The 17207-nt window shown below is 43.3% G+C and overlaps 1 protein-coding gene across 1 annotated transcript in view; it reads right to left on the bottom strand.

Moving 5' to 3' along the window:
* Nucleotides 534-17207, bottom strand: part of PDIA5 (protein disulfide isomerase family A member 5) — a 95579-nt gene continuing 78905 nt past the window's right edge. The window contains exons 16-18 of the mRNA XM_021399949.1: nucleotides 12655-12725; nucleotides 3934-4068; nucleotides 534-1751 (exon numbers count right to left, since the gene is read on the bottom strand). Coding sequence (XP_021255624.1) covers nucleotides 1671-1751; nucleotides 3934-4068; nucleotides 12655-12725 — 287 coding nt within the window. The 3' untranslated portion in view covers nucleotides 534-1670. The remainder of the gene's footprint in view (nucleotides 1752-3933; nucleotides 4069-12654; nucleotides 12726-17207) is intronic.

The following is a 17207-nucleotide window of genomic DNA, read 5'->3' as shown; positions in this document are numbered from 1 at the left end:
CTAATAAGAGAAAATACTTGGCACAGCTCCACCACTTTTAAATTTAAGTCACGGTTAACAAGCTGGCTACTGTACAAGGCCATCAGGCTACTGGTATTCCAGATTACTCACTAATGGCTCCAGCAGCCTAATGAGTGCCAACTGCACAGGGCCATTCACTGGGTGAGAGAGAGGAGGAAAACAGATCCAGAATGGAGGTGCGTTGCCATACACCTCCCGGGCAGCACAGCGCTGTGCTGGCCATTAACAGCACCTTCAAACGTTCAAACTAGAAAATGAGAGAGGCAGGTTGAGGAGCAAGAGGAAGATGTCAGAGCTGAGGCACGGTGCTTCACTGTGAAAAGCTGCTCTGCTGCTGAGCGTGAAGATGGATGGATGCGGATCCTGGCACAGCTGGACACTACGGCGCGCCCAGCGCAGAGCGGGCATCCATCCTGCAGTGCCCAGTGTGTCCTGCTCCACCACGGCCTGTGGGTGTTCTCTTGGACGACCCAGCACAGAAGAATCTGAACAAGGCTGATGAACAATAAAAGTGATTTTCTTTTTTCAAATTTATTGTAGTGAATCACAACTCCCTGCCCCCCCCTTGCTCCCCTCCTGTGGAAGGCGTAAGTACCTCCAGGTAATGTCTTTTTGTTTTTAAACATCAGGTGTTAACACGCCAACTGCTGCTGATCAGTTTTTACAGGGACCGTTTTGTCTAAGAGATTGCATATGCAACTCCTTCAAGAGCAGAAAGGAACTCTCCAACATACAAATGCTGATAAACTTCTGGAATGTAAACATCAATGTATGAATTACTGCATTATCAGAAGTGGTATGCATTTATCAAAACATTTAAATGTAACATTTTCCAACAAATATTTCAGGTGGCCAGTCAAAACTTGAAGGGAAGCTGTACACCCTACAAGGGTAACTATATCCCAGAAGGTCATTGCTCCTACCATGATGTACAGAGGCATTTGACAATACTGACGTCAAAAAAAGAGGGCTTAGTTTAATTTTACCCATGTTTTGTAGATTTTTGATACTTGGCTCAATTAAATCAATACATTCTATAAAGGTATGTAAACAGTCCCGGTAGAGAGATTGAAATGAAATCAACAGATCTGGATTGGTCAATGATAACGTCTTCATTAACTCTAACACCTTATTTATCCCTGAGTGCCTTAATATTGTTTCCCCAAATCTCACTGAAGAACATGTAACTATTTCAAGAGAATGTAAAACTGTGTTTGGATACTCCGTGTCCTACAAGTCCCACTTTCCCTCACTGGCTTAAAAAAAAAAAATAAATTGTTATTTCCTCCCTCCCCCCTCCCACTGTTGTTTTGTTAAACACGTACAGCAATACCTTTAAAAAAAAAATCACCTTATCAAACACCTACAGAGACACTACAGACTACAAAAATATTGCATAGGAGTGTCAGTGGGCATCGTCTCACAACATGAGAGAAAATGCTAAGTTTTCTTTAAAACATTATGGCAACATTCTAATTTTTTTTCCTTTTAAAAATCAAGTGGTTTCACTTTATTTCAAAATTGTACAAAATGGCCATGGCTGTTTATAAAAAAAGTCTCTGTCTTGAGAATGTGTGAAGTCTCAGGTGCATTAACAAAAGACCTGGAACCATTCACAGTGCAGCGGAAAGCTTCTTTTGAGGCAGACGTTACAATTCATCCTTCTTCTTTCCTACTCTCTCATGGTCTCTTTCTCTAAGGGTTCGCATGAAAGCGATGAATCCAGACTCCTGTTTTAGAAGAAAAAAATATACGGGTCACATATATATGTTTTTTGAACAAATCCACAACCAGAACTACGTGCCAAGAACACTTTTAGCTTCTGTGTCCAACGGCCAATGGAAGCTGGCACAAGATCAGCTAAGGAACAGTTATTGCTTCAGCACTGCCTCATCGTGCAGTACTCTGGCCCTGCGCTGCTCTGCTAAGAGGCAACAAGAAAAATACCCACAGAGATTCCACAGTTCACCATTTTTCACAAGAAACTGTGAAGAGATGGGGCACAGAAAGAAAGACCCCAGCAGTCACAGGAAAAGGTTGAAATCTGCCCCCAGAAATGCCACATATGCCTTTTTGCTGAAACCGCGCGAAGAATTCTCACGCCGTATTTGTGTGCTATTTGTGCCATTCTGAAATCTGTTTGTGGATCATTTGTTGCCTATACACACATTTGCCACCGTTCCTCATCCCGTAATAGTTTTGCTAATGACTCCCCTCCTCCTCCACATATCTAGACGAAGGGAATTATAGTTTTTCAGAATACTATCAAAATTACAGACAAAATTTCAAATCTGGATGCCTAGGAACCAACCTTTGTATTTCAACAACTGTTTCAAGACTGTTTTTTTAAAGCTGTTGAGTGCCTTCTTCTGCAAGGTACAAGGTAGTTGGCCAAAGAGGTTCAAAAGGTGCCATCGTGCTGATGAGAAGTCCTTCAACAGCACAATGCCTTGTTGCTGAAACAGACGTGTGAACAGAGCTGGAAGCTCCACGGAGGGCGCTGCGTGAAGCACTGCCACCACTGGAGATAACAAAACCTAATTGATGCTGCAGAAGCACAAGACCATGGGGCTGAGAGGTGGAAAGGGAACACAGCTGTCAGTAGCAGAGAATGTAATGTTCTTGTTGGGTAATTTAATTTTAGCCAATAAATGTTTGGCTGCATGCAGAGTATTAGTCAGTCTACTTTCTGGCATGGGGATAATCATCTCCCAGTTGCTGTGGCCACAGAGCACTCCTGTCCTGCTGAATTCTTTTTACCAGACACCTCCTTTCACATATCATTTCTATAAGTAGGGGTTGGAAAGATGAAGAAGATTGTGGCTGAAATTGTACTTAATTGTTGGCTACTGCACCCTACTTTACTTTTTTAAGAAATGATCCCCAATTTGAACTTAACACAGTATCCATAACAACGCCCGGATCAGCTCTGCAAAGTGGCAATTACTGTGGTCCTAATGCTGGAGAATGGGAGGCGAAGCTCCATGAAGGTTTCCCTAAGATCCTGACTGAGAAAGAACCTCAGAACCTGGCTTTTTTTCCTTCACGCTCCTCTATAATTTGGCACGCTGTAACAGCAGCAATGACTTTCACGCAGGGCTCTCTTAGCAAAATGACTGGATAGCTTGAAGACCCCAAGTTTTTTTCTTGTAGACCTTAGCTTCTCTCAGCAATCAATCACAGCTGAGAAGTAACCCTCTCCGCATGCTTATGACAAAGAAGACACAAATAACCACATCGGTTCCTTATTTTCAGGCATTTTACAACCACAGAATAGATTATGCCATTTCTGCCCACTGTACCCGGAGCATATAATTAGATGGCCACAGCAGGACAAAAGGATGACACTTCAGCCCACTGGCTAGATGGCACAGTTGGTCTATCCATCCTGAGCTACACAGCTGAGTCCGACTCAGTGAGAATGAGACATTTAGATTCCCCTGATCTCCAAAGGATGGCTTTGTCCCTGCTGTGAAACCAATGGTCTGTCTGGCAGCCTGGTGGAACTGAAGCACGTTTACAGTATACGCACCAACTAGCTCCAGAAGTGACAGGAGCAAGATCTGTATTTTCTGGCATTTCTGCACCTAGCAGCAGCCCTTGCAATACATCCTCCACTTTCTCTTGGTGCAAACTGACTTTGGATTTCAGCTTAAAAAACTAAATATGTAACAAAGCATTACCAAATCTTCTTTTTCCTCTTCTCGTGTTCCTAAAATAAACCAAATATGTTCGTAATGCAGAGATGTACAGTGGTGCAGTATGCAGTGATTCATCTGTGACTGTCAGTAACAGAAGCAGTTACGCATTCTTTCAGTATGATAAAAAATTTACCATGCAGCATTTATTCTTTTGCAAGGCAGGCAAAGAACTTCCTCCCTTTATCAGGTGATGACTCTTGCTTTTACTCACCCCTCTCTCTCCAGTATATTTTTCCACAAATTTCCCGTAGTTGTAATAGTTGAAGGTGGGGTAGCCATCAACTCCCTCCTGCTTGCACAGGTCATGATTCTGATCTTTGGCACAGTCCACCGCAGCGTAGGCGATCTGAAACGCAAGAGATCAGCATGAGGCAGCAGAAGACAAAGCAAGACTCCACGGTCAGGATGCTGCTGCAGCTTAGACATAATACTGGGAGAGATTCAAGTCTTCTGCCAAGAGCACAGCAAAGGAGTGCTGTCCAGGAGTGCTGTCCATCGAGCAGCGCCAGGAGGGAAGCAGGCTGCTTGCATACAGCCTGCCTGGCTTCATCTGTTTGCTTTTTTTTTTTTCCACATCTCTTTTATTGTCTAGCCTTTGAGGCAGGGGCTGTATGTAGGCACAGCCATTAGCAAAGCAGGCTTTAATTCCTTCTGAAGCCTCTAGATGCTACTGTCACACAAACAACCGAGCAGGACGCAGCCTGCCTGCTCAGCAGGGAGTACGAGGAAACGCAGCCCCAGAGCAACAGCTCGGGCTAACTCTAGTTTGGAGCATTTGACATTTGGAACCTGAACCTGTGAAGTACTGAGAATGGGCTGCACTTAACATTTCTGATGTTAAACCAGAACGCAGTTCACAGGCTTTTATGCAAAGCAGTGGAGCCCTGTGCTGCGATTTCACACCGACTGCGCGGTGAGCGGCAGCTCTGGCTCCGAGCACAGGCTGCTTGCCTTCACAACCCCATTACATGCTTTGCTGAAGAGCAAGCAGGTTTAAGCACAAGCTGTGTCAAAAAACTACAAACTAGAAGAATAATTTTTGCAATCATGGGTTACGATGTATCAAGTGCTAATTTCATAGCAAACACATCTTATCTTCAGACTTCCACTACAGGTGCCTCCTTCAAACGATCTGACCAAAATACCTTGCTCTTGCACGACTCTGAGGCTGCAGCTGAACTGTTTTTCCATAATCAAAAGATTACTTAATATGCCACAATGCCCTCCAGTCTCATGGTGACACTGTCCAAAGACTCCATCTCACTATCCTAACAGCAATTAAAGAGAATGGAAAAGCCAACTTCATTAACCTGCTTCTTTTGTTTTGGTGTTGAAAGCTGATGAAACAACGCTCAGTACGTTCTCACTTGGGTCGACCTTCACATGGAAAACACTGTGTAAGGTGTGTAATATTCTTACCTTAAATATTTGGTTTGCTTTCCTGTTTTGAACACTTGCAAGGCTATTACACAGACAGGTCTCTTGACAGCTGTTAAAAACAGGGATGATCACACCTTTTTTTTTTTTTTTTTTTTTGCTTTATGAACAGAAAGACTCCTACTTGTTTAGCTCCAGTTAAATGAAAGGGCAGGAATAATAGAATGTGAAGAGGTTCATCCAAGTATTTATGTCTTCCTGACCTTAGCAGTCAGCCAAAATTTAGAGCCCTGTTGGCAACCTCTCCGCACAAGAAAACTCACAATGGAGACAAACATTTATTTGATGTCACAATATTAATTTACAAAAATACTGGAAGTCCTGGCTCCCTGAAAGCAGGAAGAATAAATAAAACTGCTTCTTTTTCTCCCTCAGCTTCTCTAATACCTCACAGGGAGAGACTAGAGTAGGAAAAGAGGAGAGAGTAAATGTGTAGTCATTCACATCTTAGTAGTCAGACTGAGACACGGGGCTGTCACGACTGATGATCCACCTGTCCTCAAACAAAGCCTTGGAGATTAGGAAAACTAGTTCTTAGTACACTGGCAGGGAGAGAAGCCTTTCTATCTGCACCTCCTTGGAATCATCTAGGCTGGCTTTGGTTGGAGCAAAGAACCCCATTTACTTTACAAATGGCTTTTATAAGAATAGATCTCAGTGAGGAGAAGGTATGGTAAAGGAATGCAGTGTGCTAAGCCACTGTAAACCTTGCTTAATACAGTTACTTGATGCCTCTAATCAGATGACTGAAGGGCTACAATCATAGTATCTGACAATCACAGAACCATTAAGGTTGGAAAAGACCATTCAGTCCAACCCCAACCCATGCCCACTGTGCCCACTAACCTCAGTGCCACATCCGCATGGTTGCTCAACACCTCCAGGGATGGTGACTCCACCACCTCCCTGGGCAGCCTGTGTCAGTGCATCACCAAGTAGCGTGGTCGTGCTGGTACCTCTGAATCAGTTATTTCATTTTCCTGTGTTTTCAGGAGGAACTGTGAACAGCTCAAGTTCCATCTACCAACAGCAAATGCATTAACTGTATGCATTTATCCCATTCCTCTCCTGAGTTTCAATGCCTAAGAGCCTGAGATACAGCTCTCCTGTACAGCACAAGGTGCTCCACCTGTGTGTTTGTCATGCAGTGAAGTAAGGCACAAAGATCCCAGCCTAAGCATGACTGCAATGGCCATACTACCCTAATAGGCCTAACAGCAAGGGACATGTGCACCTAGAGCAGCATTTGGAGAACATGTTTGTGGTCTGCTGGTCTCTGAAGCACTCCTGACACAGGCTCCCACAGACCTGCTGCCCTCTACAAATGTCGCTTTGAGCCCAGCTCTTCACAGCACAGGTTCAGTTATTTTTAAAGCCAGTGAGAGAAGAGAAATGGTAATTTTCAGAAGAAACATAACTCATGCAGACCTGCGCAAAATTTTGTAGAGAGACATCTAATTCCCAATACTGCATCTTGGGGCTGGATTTCAAATGCCTGCTGCCAACAGCAGCTGAGTAAGGGTACTTAGGAAAGTCTGAGTGATTACTTTAGAGTGTAAATGTGAAGGCAGCCTAAATATAGAGGCTGCTACCATCTCTGTGCACTCATTACCATAGCATCACACTCCTAATTGCATTGCCTGCCTCACAGTGGAAGATCAAACAGTGCACTGCAACAAGAGTAACACTGGAATCTACCTGTAGTAAACCACAGTCCTGGACTGAGGACTGATTCCACTCTCAATTCCGTCAATTCCAGACAATTGAACTCCACAACGTACCAGAATTTCAGCAGACAGAACCAATGCTCCTTTGTTTCATTCTGACGATACTTTTATGGACTGTGAATATTCAGCTCCATTTCTGACAGCAGTTTTCAGCTCACCACCATACAGAAATGTCACAGCAGCCCACGAAAGGAAGTCTTTGCTCGAGTCCTGGCTCAAGCAAGCAGTCACAGATTGCAGGGAGGTTTTGCTCTCATTCTCAATCTTATCAATGATCAGATTTTGTGTCATTAAAAAAAGAAACTGAGTCAGGAAAAAGAACCGGAAAAATTACTACCAACATTTGGATCTCAGGTCAAAGAGTTCTGGGGAACACTTCTCAGAAACAATGTTCAAATGTAACTATGAGCAGCCCGTCTGCATTTAAAGTTCACTGGAGAGCATGGGTTAGCAAAAGCCATATGCTTCGCTTTGTAAAAACAACTGTATTTAACCAGAAATTTCAGACAGATTTAACATAAGACATCCCAGATACACGCTCGGGAGCCAAGACACTCAGCATCATCTCTCATGAATTATGTGCACATGTATCATCACGAAGAGGAAAATATGTGAAAAATCTGTGATCTTCCTCACCAGGAAGAGCTGGTGTAAGACTCAGGTGTGTATATATATGTTCGTTATGAAAAAAAGAATGCAGCATAACAGCTTTCAGAAGACAAGATTGATTTTATGGATTTTACAGAGTTTTTGACCGGGGGAGCTAAAATTTAATTTCTTGAGCATGCCTAACTTTCCTATAACTGGAAGGAGAAATTCACTAAAAAACATTTCGAAATATATAAAAAAGAACAACACTGCTTTATCTGCAACAAGCACAAAACTCCATGGGGTTATGGATTCTCCATAAACCAAAGCTGCACCGCCTTAAGTATTGACTACATGTCATTATACAAACGTTCTCCCTCCAGAGGCAGTGCTGCTCAGGTTTATTGCTATCCTGTTCAGTAACTGTGGTAGGAACAAAATAGTCACTGAATGAGAAGAAAGTCAGTCAGAGGACTTCAGTGCCTGAGGAAATTCCCTACAATACACCCAGTCTTCCTCATGTTATTGGTGGCTCCTCACAACTAGTACGCAGCATATAACAGTAATTAATAATATCAGCTTAGTGGGCACAACAATAGTAATATCAGGTTAGCATGCATTTCTCCTTTGTTCCACAGTTGGTAAAGTTTAGTATGATTCTAGCAACACCTGGAAAATACATTTATCTTAAAAGATAAGTCCCATGGCAACGTTTTATGGTTTTATCAGACAAACAGGAACTGAATTGTAGAGTCGCAAGCTGAACTCTGCACCACATTTGAATGTGAGCAATGCACAACCAGCTCTAAAGAGCACTTAAAAAGGGAAATGAGCATGGCACACTGTTCAGATGAAGTGGTCTGATCAGGAGCGTTGAGCTGTTGCAAATATCAGAACTTATCAGTGAGGTGTGCTTAAGCAGAAGTGGAGTTATGCTGAAAGTGTGACCACTGATCTCCACACGTCTCCAATGTGACAATCAGAATCACAGGATCATTAAGGGATGATGCTGTTTTTGTTTTTTGTTTTTTTTTTTTCCCATGCAAGTATTAGAAGGAAGAAGTAGTATTTGCAGCATCATCTAATCATACATCAGCCACCACAGTTCCCTTCCAAAAGGATTATGGAAACAACTTTTTCTTGCAGAGGGATCTTGCAGTTAAGGAACAAAATTATAGCTAGTGGTTCAAACAGATGTGTAGAAAATTGGAAGTGGGATCCCTTGACCTCCCAGTAACTCCCTTCTATTTTTAAACCCCCTTCTTTTTAACTGTTTGTCTCTCAGTCACTATACAATGATATAGTAAAAATATCTCCTGCAATCCCAGTCTCCCTCCTGCTAAAATATGCACAGCCATACACTGCTTTATTGATTCAAGGAATAAATCTCTGCTGGAGCTAATATTGACTCTTGTTATGAAAATGGAAGTGAATAACTGAATATTGATTTGAGAAAGGAATGATATATGATGAGCTTAAAAAAAATTAAAATAAATATAAAATTGCAACGTGGAGAAGAATGCTACTAAGCAATGGCTTTAAAGTATAGTCAATTCCATATGACACTTACTAGATTATGAGAAAAAGAAGTCTGTTGTTGCCAAATGTCTTAAAAGCACCTATGAGCAAGACAGACGCACACTCTTCTCTATGATTACTCCACAATTTCTATTTATATTGCCTGCTCTGGATCCTAACAGTTATGAACTAGCTTGCTAAAGCTTGTTGAGATTCGGCTACTGTCTTCAATGCAAATGGCCTCGTGAATGGATGATTCATTATTAGATGTCCTGATGTACCACAGCAGCATTACCATGGCTGCAATTCATCAGCCGTTCTCAAAGCAGGCCTATTTGCAAAGGGAAGATCCATTAACAGTCACCAAGATGTACAGTGCTAACATCACCATCTTTAATGAGCCTAATTAAAAAGAAATTCAACACATCCTTTTTAAGCAAAGGGAGATCAAATTCTTGGCTAAACTCAAATATTTAACACATTTGGATAACTCTATACAGTACAGTTGAACAGACTGCTTAGAGAAGCTGTGGATGCTCCAGCCCTGAATGAATTCAAGGCTGGGTTGGATGGGGCCCTGGCAGCCTGATCTGGTGGGTGGCAACCAGCCCACAGCAGGGGGTTGGACCTCAATGATCTTCAAGGTCCCTTCCAACTCAAGCCATTCTGTGGTTCTACACATTGCTTTGGTGGTTATCATCATGTTCAACACATGAAAACAGAGCCCCAAAGCCAATGCACAATACATACGGGGACTTACCAGCCTCACTGTAACTTGCAACTCCATGCTGGCACACCATCCCACCCCAGGAGTTGCAGCCCTCCCAGCAATCTCTGCTACTATGGTTTCAATACAAACCCAGTTGCACTGCTCTGATCTGGATCAGTGTATTTGTACACGAACTGCCTTCCGTGGAACTGGAGAAGACTGGCTAAACAGCAGCCTCTTCGGGGGGTTACACAGATTTGTTACTGAGACGGCTTGAAGAGTCAATAGCTTTCCTTCAGCTAATCCAAACTGGAGCATTACAAATCAATTCCTTCAAGCTGAACGTTCCAATCAGCCAAACGGCAGAATGTAGATTTCTGAAGATTTAGCCGGTGCCCTTTCAAGAGTCTCCAGAGTAGCTAGTGCACATCTTCCATCTGTTCTGCAAAGCAACAACCCTCACATGTGCATCTTCTGGTTTTGGTCACTGCCAAAACTCCGGCTGCGAAACAGAGGCCAAAGGCTTTCCCCTAGCAGCTGTATGCAAAGGCCACAGCCCCCGAGGGCAAGAACATTCCACATGGCTTTACTTCTTTCTTTCTTTCTTTCTAAACAACTGAAAGCAACATGCTAGCTGCCTCACTGGACCAGCCTGTCCCGCATCTGCTCTCCCTGGCACTGAATGCCTCCAGGCCCACGAAGCTATGGAAGCAGCCTGAGCTCTGTGAGAACCCTCCCTGGTTACACCCAGGGCTGTGCTCTTAGGCCAGCACCCACACTTCCTGCTTCGATGACACCACCAGCACCGAGGTGGCCAACAAGACGACACTTGGAGCCAATGTTCCGAGCACTGCGCTTCTGAACTCTGACTCCAGCAGCGTGGATGATGTAAAAGCACACAGTGCCTCACGCATCCCTACGGAGGATGCCGCACCAAAATCACCCTGTTACTGCCAATCTCAAGAGCCACAAACGTGTTTTAACAGCTTCGAGTTCTGCTCGTCTTTAAAATTCCTTTGTAAAGATGCAAAGTCTCTCAAAGGACACCTGTTAAGATACCATTTGCAACCATTCACAGCTTGAATGTTTTTCATTTTTCTTTGGCTTCTGCAGAATTAAATGTTTAATTAAAGGACCACCCCTGCTGGAAAGAAGATACAATGTAAATGCTAGTCCTGTAAAGTGAAAAAATCTTCCTCCCGGGAAAAAAAAAAAAAAGCCAGTACTACAGACTCAGAATGAATACACTCAGTAATCCTTCTATGTTTCTGAAGGAAAAAGCACTTCTTCTCTTTTCTCTAAGCAAAATATTTAGGTTCCGGCAGTCTGAAACATGGGGATATGCCCAGCTTGTGGGAACAGCCAGGCACCCTTAAGTTCTAAGTAGACTTGTTTTCTTTCCCACAAGGGCAACTACCAGAAGCGAGAAACCTTGGGAGGTTATGGCAGTACACAATTAAATACTGTTCCCCAGATGATCAACCCCTGGCACTATTGTAAGTCACTAGGGTGGAATAACATAATTTTCCCTAACTGCACACACCTCTCCAAAATTATACCAGTCCTCATATTCCCCACTGGCCCTCCTGTTCCAACTCATTACATTTTATACTTCTCTACTTCAGCGTTACTCTGAAATCAAGAACTGCAACTGCCAACCACAGCTCTGCTCTGAGCATTCTCATAACCTGTGGTCTGAGCAAAAAGCTTCACAAACCTGCATTTACCACCACCACGATGTCCAATAAACCATGCTATGATCCACATTGGTTGCTAATACATCCTGGGGCTCCAATAAGCAGGTTTCACTTTGTTTGGGATGTTTGCTTCATCTCCTCCGAGTGAAATTTTAATGAATTTAGGAAGAAGCGGCTCTATTTAGAACTACAGGAAGGTGGGAAAACAAGGATACGTTCTTAGTGATCTCAGGAAGAGAAAAGAAAGCAAAAGGCATCTGGAGGCACAAATTTACAGCAGTAAGAGAAGCGAGAGCTGCACGCCTCTAAATCTTCCAAGTACAACCTGGGCCTGAGGGGGTAAGCAAGGGACTGTTGATCTGATGCATTCAGTGACAGAGGAATGATTTCTTTCTTGACAATCTATAGCTTGCGTGAGCTACAGAAAAAAACACGGGGAAGAGAAAAAAGCCCCACAAATTCTTCCCTCGTGGCAGCAGGCAGACTCACAGGGGTGTAACTGTTTCAAAATGACCTCTTCATTTCCCTATTGAACTGAAATCTTTCCCCTGCTACAGCTAAACGCAGAGCCACCGTGGCATTAGAACAAATACTGAGACCAGAATGAAATACGGTTCAGCCAGAGATAATAAGCATGTTTCTAAGCAGTTTATCTGGTTAACCCAGTAGCTCGGGTTTTTTTTTTTTTTTTAATCCCAGATGTGCATGCCCTCAGTTAAAATGGCTCAGCTGATGCGGGGAAACAAACTGATGAGCTTTGGCCATCAGATGAACCTTCAAGGCAGAAGTACGAAGGCCCTTAAGACGAGCACAACATCCCAGACTCAAGCCAGCCAACCAACAGGAACGCAGTATATTTATGTGAGCAAGAGTTAGTTATACAATTCAGGTTCTCAAGCCTGTCACAAAACTTGTGGCTTATTCCTGACAAAAGTTGAAGGGGAATGGAGGAGGTGTGAGTTATCTTTTATTAATCTTTCACTGAGAAACAATGTGCCTCGTTTCATAGGAAAGAACTCTTGCACAAAGGATAAACAGAAAATACAACAAATAAAAGAAAGCAAAGAAGTTGTAAAAAGCGTAACTCAGTTTGACCCAAAAGATAAAACCCTTCAGATGCAGATACACGTCCATTAGTTCAACAGCAATTTTACCTGCAAGCCCACCAACTCATCAATAAGCAAAGCCTGCAAAGCACACATGTTGGGGAAAGTTCTTAAATATCTCAGAAACGATCAACAGCAAATTATAATTACCTTTCGATCTTCTTTAAAGACATCGGCAGCAGTTGTAAAATGTGGAATGGCATTTTTACAGTGAGGGCACCCTGTTTGACATGGGTAGAAAAGAACAACACAAACGTTAGTTGTAAGTAAGATACTACAACAAAGTCAAGACATGTAGGTGAACTGGGAGAATAATTGTATTGAAAATAATTCTAGACGAGAGTTCTCCAGCTGTGGGAGGAGTAGAGCAGGACTAGGCATCTGCAGACCATGTGTCCCAGCTGCATGAACTCAAGCATGTGTTTAAAATCCTGCAAGCAATATAAGCATATACTTACATTTAAGTCCCCATTTAGGGACCAGGGGCCAGTCCCCATAGCCAGTCACTTAAGAGCACTGAACGATCACTAGCCACAAACAGACAAACCATTTCTGTGCTCTGTGCTTCCTCAGGGGTATTACCACATAGGCTGTAACTGCTGTTGCCACAGATACAACAGCATTTGGAGACAGGAATAAAGATAGTTCTGTGGTGAACAGGAGGAGGCTGGAATTTAGAAAGGAAGTTGTTGGAATAAGAACTCTGTTTTAAAAACCATGAGGAGCATTTGGATGTGTTTGGGAATTGCCTGCGCTAGAGCCAAGGCACTGGAATCACAAGTGACGGGAAGAGCAAGTCCAGCAGGCAACACATCCTCACGTATGGGGAGGAGTTCAGCCCCAGGTTAGGATGACTGCTGCTGGCCTTCCTGCCTCTCCTCCCACTTACACAAAATGGGAAACCCCAGAAAAGTTTTACAGACTGCATGCAAGAACCCTAAAGCTTTGTGGGGGAGCCTGCCTGGCACCTACTGGTACCACACAGTGATGAAACAAAGGGCCACTTTGTCCTTTCCTTAAATGTACAGTAAATGTATTCGAACATTTCAAAAGAAAACACAAAAGTGAAACAGGAACTGCTCTCTTGATTCAGCGTTCAGATTTGAGTGCTCTTACCTCAAATGCGAGGCTTATTGTTTGATTAATCTAAACTGCTTTCAAAATATCAATACTAAGGAAGACTTTGAAATACAAAGTGCCCACATCTCTGAAACCTCCCTCCCAAGCAGATCCCAAGCAAACTCTCAGGATACTTCTTCTGCTCAGATGCAGGAAAAAAAAGGAACGGATGCACTTCCATCAAGCCCACATAACTCTATGAAGATGCAAGAGTTCATCCTGGTATTATTTCTGGGTAAGAACAGATGAGTTGCTCACAAGCTCCAATTATAGCTTATGCTACTGTTCATCTTTGTAAAACACTGGTAAAGAAGTGGCTGCACTAATTTTAATTCAGAACTGAACAAACACCCTCTTAGGCTCAAAGCCTCAGACTGCACTTGCTCTTTGGAGTGAGAAGAAACAATATCTATGCATGAACTCTGAACATCCCTTCTCACAAAGGAAAAGCTGCATAACCCTCTGCTGTCGACCAAAATACAATTTCTTTACTTACACGCACTGCTTTGAATTTTGTTTTTTCTTTAGAATGGGATTTCAAAAGCACTGCAATGAGACCATGTATAAATGCCACTGAGAGCCTATGCAGTAACTAATAGCACCAAGAAGTCAAAGGGACATTTCCTGGGAAACCGAGCAGCTCCTCCAAACCCACCTTACTGGCCTCAAACTCTATGCAGCATAATGGCAGCCTATCCTGACGGCGGCTGTATTTCAGCTGGAGCCTGTCCTCCACAGCCTGCAAAATATTAACTCTGTTGAGCAGTTCAGCAGCTGTCAGAGAGAAATTGGTCAAGAAAGAAAAGGAGGAGGAGGAAGCTCGTACTCCAGGCTGCCAGCACTGCTCCCATCCCAAAAGGCCACATCAGCGACCCATCTTCTCTCTCACTGTTTGCCTGTTCTACCTGCCTGATACTGAAAAGCCTTCAGGTCAAGCCTGTCTCCTGACACATCTTTGCTTATGTCCTGTACTGTGGGGTGAAAGCCACGGTTAGCCTGCTGACACTGCTCTACAAGAAACAACTCAGAACTGGCAACATCATCTAAAAGCAATTTCAAGAAAGAAAACAACAACAAAAATCAGACAGCCCTAAAACTGGAATGCTTGCTCTAGCCTACGTGTTCATACACCGCCGTTTATTGGAAAGCATGGTGCCCAACTGCTACACCTAAACATAATGGCTCCAAGACTCTGAAACTTTTCAGGTACCTACTTCTGCTCATCATCTAGAGCTTGTAATTTAAGTTTCACCAAACATCAACTTTCAAATCCTCAATAGAAAACATCTCAAGAGACCCGCAAGACTTCACACCGTTTTATTTCCCTCCCACAGCTTTATGATACATCAGCAACACAGGTCCCACCTTGCATTTGCTGGACCTGGAGAGGATGGGGCATTTTGTAAGGACTTGCTTTAAGCTCCCTCTCAAGTTGCAGCAGGTCAGAGCTCTCCAAGAGAGACCAGAACAACCCGAATGGGAGATCAGGTGCTGATGGTTCAGAGAAGCGTCAGCAGATGCGCGTTTGTAAGGCCAAAAGGGAGCATCCAATTATCCACATTGTTATAATATTTTGGAAATAGTAGGCAAGAATAAACATGCTGTGAGACTATGATCAACAGCAGCACATAAAGAAGATCACAGAATCATGAAGGTTGGAAAAGACCATGAAGATCACCTAGTTCAACCACTGACCCATCCCCACCATGCCCACTGACCATGTCCCTCAGTGCCACATCTCCACAGCTCTTGAGCGCCTCCAGGGATGGTGACTCCACCATTTCTGCAGACAGCCTGTTGGGTAAATGACTGGTCATGTAATTCAAAACACCTGATAAAGTAATTTGTACTCACAATGTTTAATTCCTGTTTTTCTGTGAGCTACTCATCCTCCCATTCTAATACCAACTGACAAGAAGCCTACCTTCAAGCTCTATGTCTCTCCTCCCTTCTCTCTTGGCCCAGCATCCTTTCTTTACTGCACTGTGCCTGCAAAACTAAAACACAACCATATGGCTTTTGGCGGAGATAACTCCGAGTCCAGTAGGCATTTTGTTAGCCTTGGACATCCATCCACGGAACAGATGTGAACGCTGTGCTGAATTCCCAAGGAGCTCCACAGAGTCACCAAAAAAAGGGGGGAAGGAACATATCATATGGAATAGCAGAACTTCATCTGCTACAATTTAGAAGGATTGCCAAATGCAGCAAACACTTGGAAGTCACCCAACCCAGCCATTCTATTTAAGGCGCACATGCCAGAAAAAATAAAAGCAGAGGTTGATGTCTTCATTTTGACAGACAGAAAACTTGTTCTCCCCATTCCCTCTTCACACCCACTATCACACATTTATTTTTAAGTGTTAACACTACCTTCCAGATTTGAAAGTGAAAAGAAAGGAAATGTACTGAGCGCTGTACATGGGGAACAGGAAAGCACGTGGACTCCTTGGAAAGGATTTTCCAGATGGGTTGTCACTAAAGGAAAATAAACTGGTGGCATCTGAAGGTATGAGTAAGGTGTCAAGAATTAAAACGTCCTACATCCTTCTCAGCAGTATTTAAAAGACATTAAGTTGCTGTGGACTGCAGGTAGGGAGATTCATTTCATTTTAGTTGATCTATCTGGGGACTATGGTAGAAGCACATGCTTCCTACAAGGCCAGGAGGTGGATTTTCAATTGAGCATCATTGGAAGTAGCACATCTGGGGCAGAGACCTCTAACACAGGTGCAGCTCTTTGCTTTACCCATTTTCTGTCTTTGTTCCTACGTCATTATCAAATTTGATCTTAACAGGATTAACAGCAAACATGAACTGAGCAGTAATTTCCTGTGTGATTCGAGAAATCTGTAAGAAATCTGCTCTGGGAAAACCCAGACTTTCCACAGGATCCCAGCACTGGCGCTCAAAACCTCTATAACCACTTCTGAAAACAGTGAGCTAACTTCATTTCCTAATACAGACACACTTGCATCATCTGGCAGGAAAACAAGAAAGCTCAAAATCTAATGCACACACAGCAACATGTGTTAGGGCTGTTCTGTGTTCCTGGCCTGTGAATGATACAACCTTAATACGGCTCTGCTCAGATCTTCTCAAGTCTCTGTGCTCAAAATCTTGCACTCCAGAGGCTCTTCCGTGCAACATGGAAGTACCCATAGTGCCTGACCATGGTAGCCTGCCAGGAGACCAAGTCTGCTTGCTTAAACCACTGGCCCACAGATTCATATGAGAACACCTGCAACAGACAGGCCCTAAGATTTCCTTGTCTTTGCACTACAACACTAAAAGCCTTAAGTTTTCTTTTTTTTTAATTTCATTATTCATGCTGTAAATTGGTTTGTGCTGGGAAGATGCATTGCAGTACAGTCACAGGGGGCACAGGTACATAGCTGACCTTGAAAACCAGCTTCTCAACAGATCCAGTCGATGGAAAATACAGTTTCTGTGGGTAAAAATTCAAGAGGAACGGCTGATGGGCAGGAGATGAGGGAAAGCAAGGAGGCAAACAGGTTTTATGATCACCAAGGGGATAGAGAAAGAGTCAAGTTAAATCTTCTCTGATTAGTGTGAAGCATTTA

This window comes from Numida meleagris, chromosome 5 (genome assembly GCF_002078875.1).
Source record: "Numida meleagris isolate 19003 breed g44 Domestic line chromosome 5, NumMel1.0, whole genome shotgun sequence".
NCBI lineage: Eukaryota > Metazoa > Chordata > Aves > Galliformes > Numididae > Numida > Numida meleagris.
The sequence above is the reverse complement of the archived record's forward strand: the minus strand, read 5'-3'. Positions and strand labels throughout refer to the sequence as shown.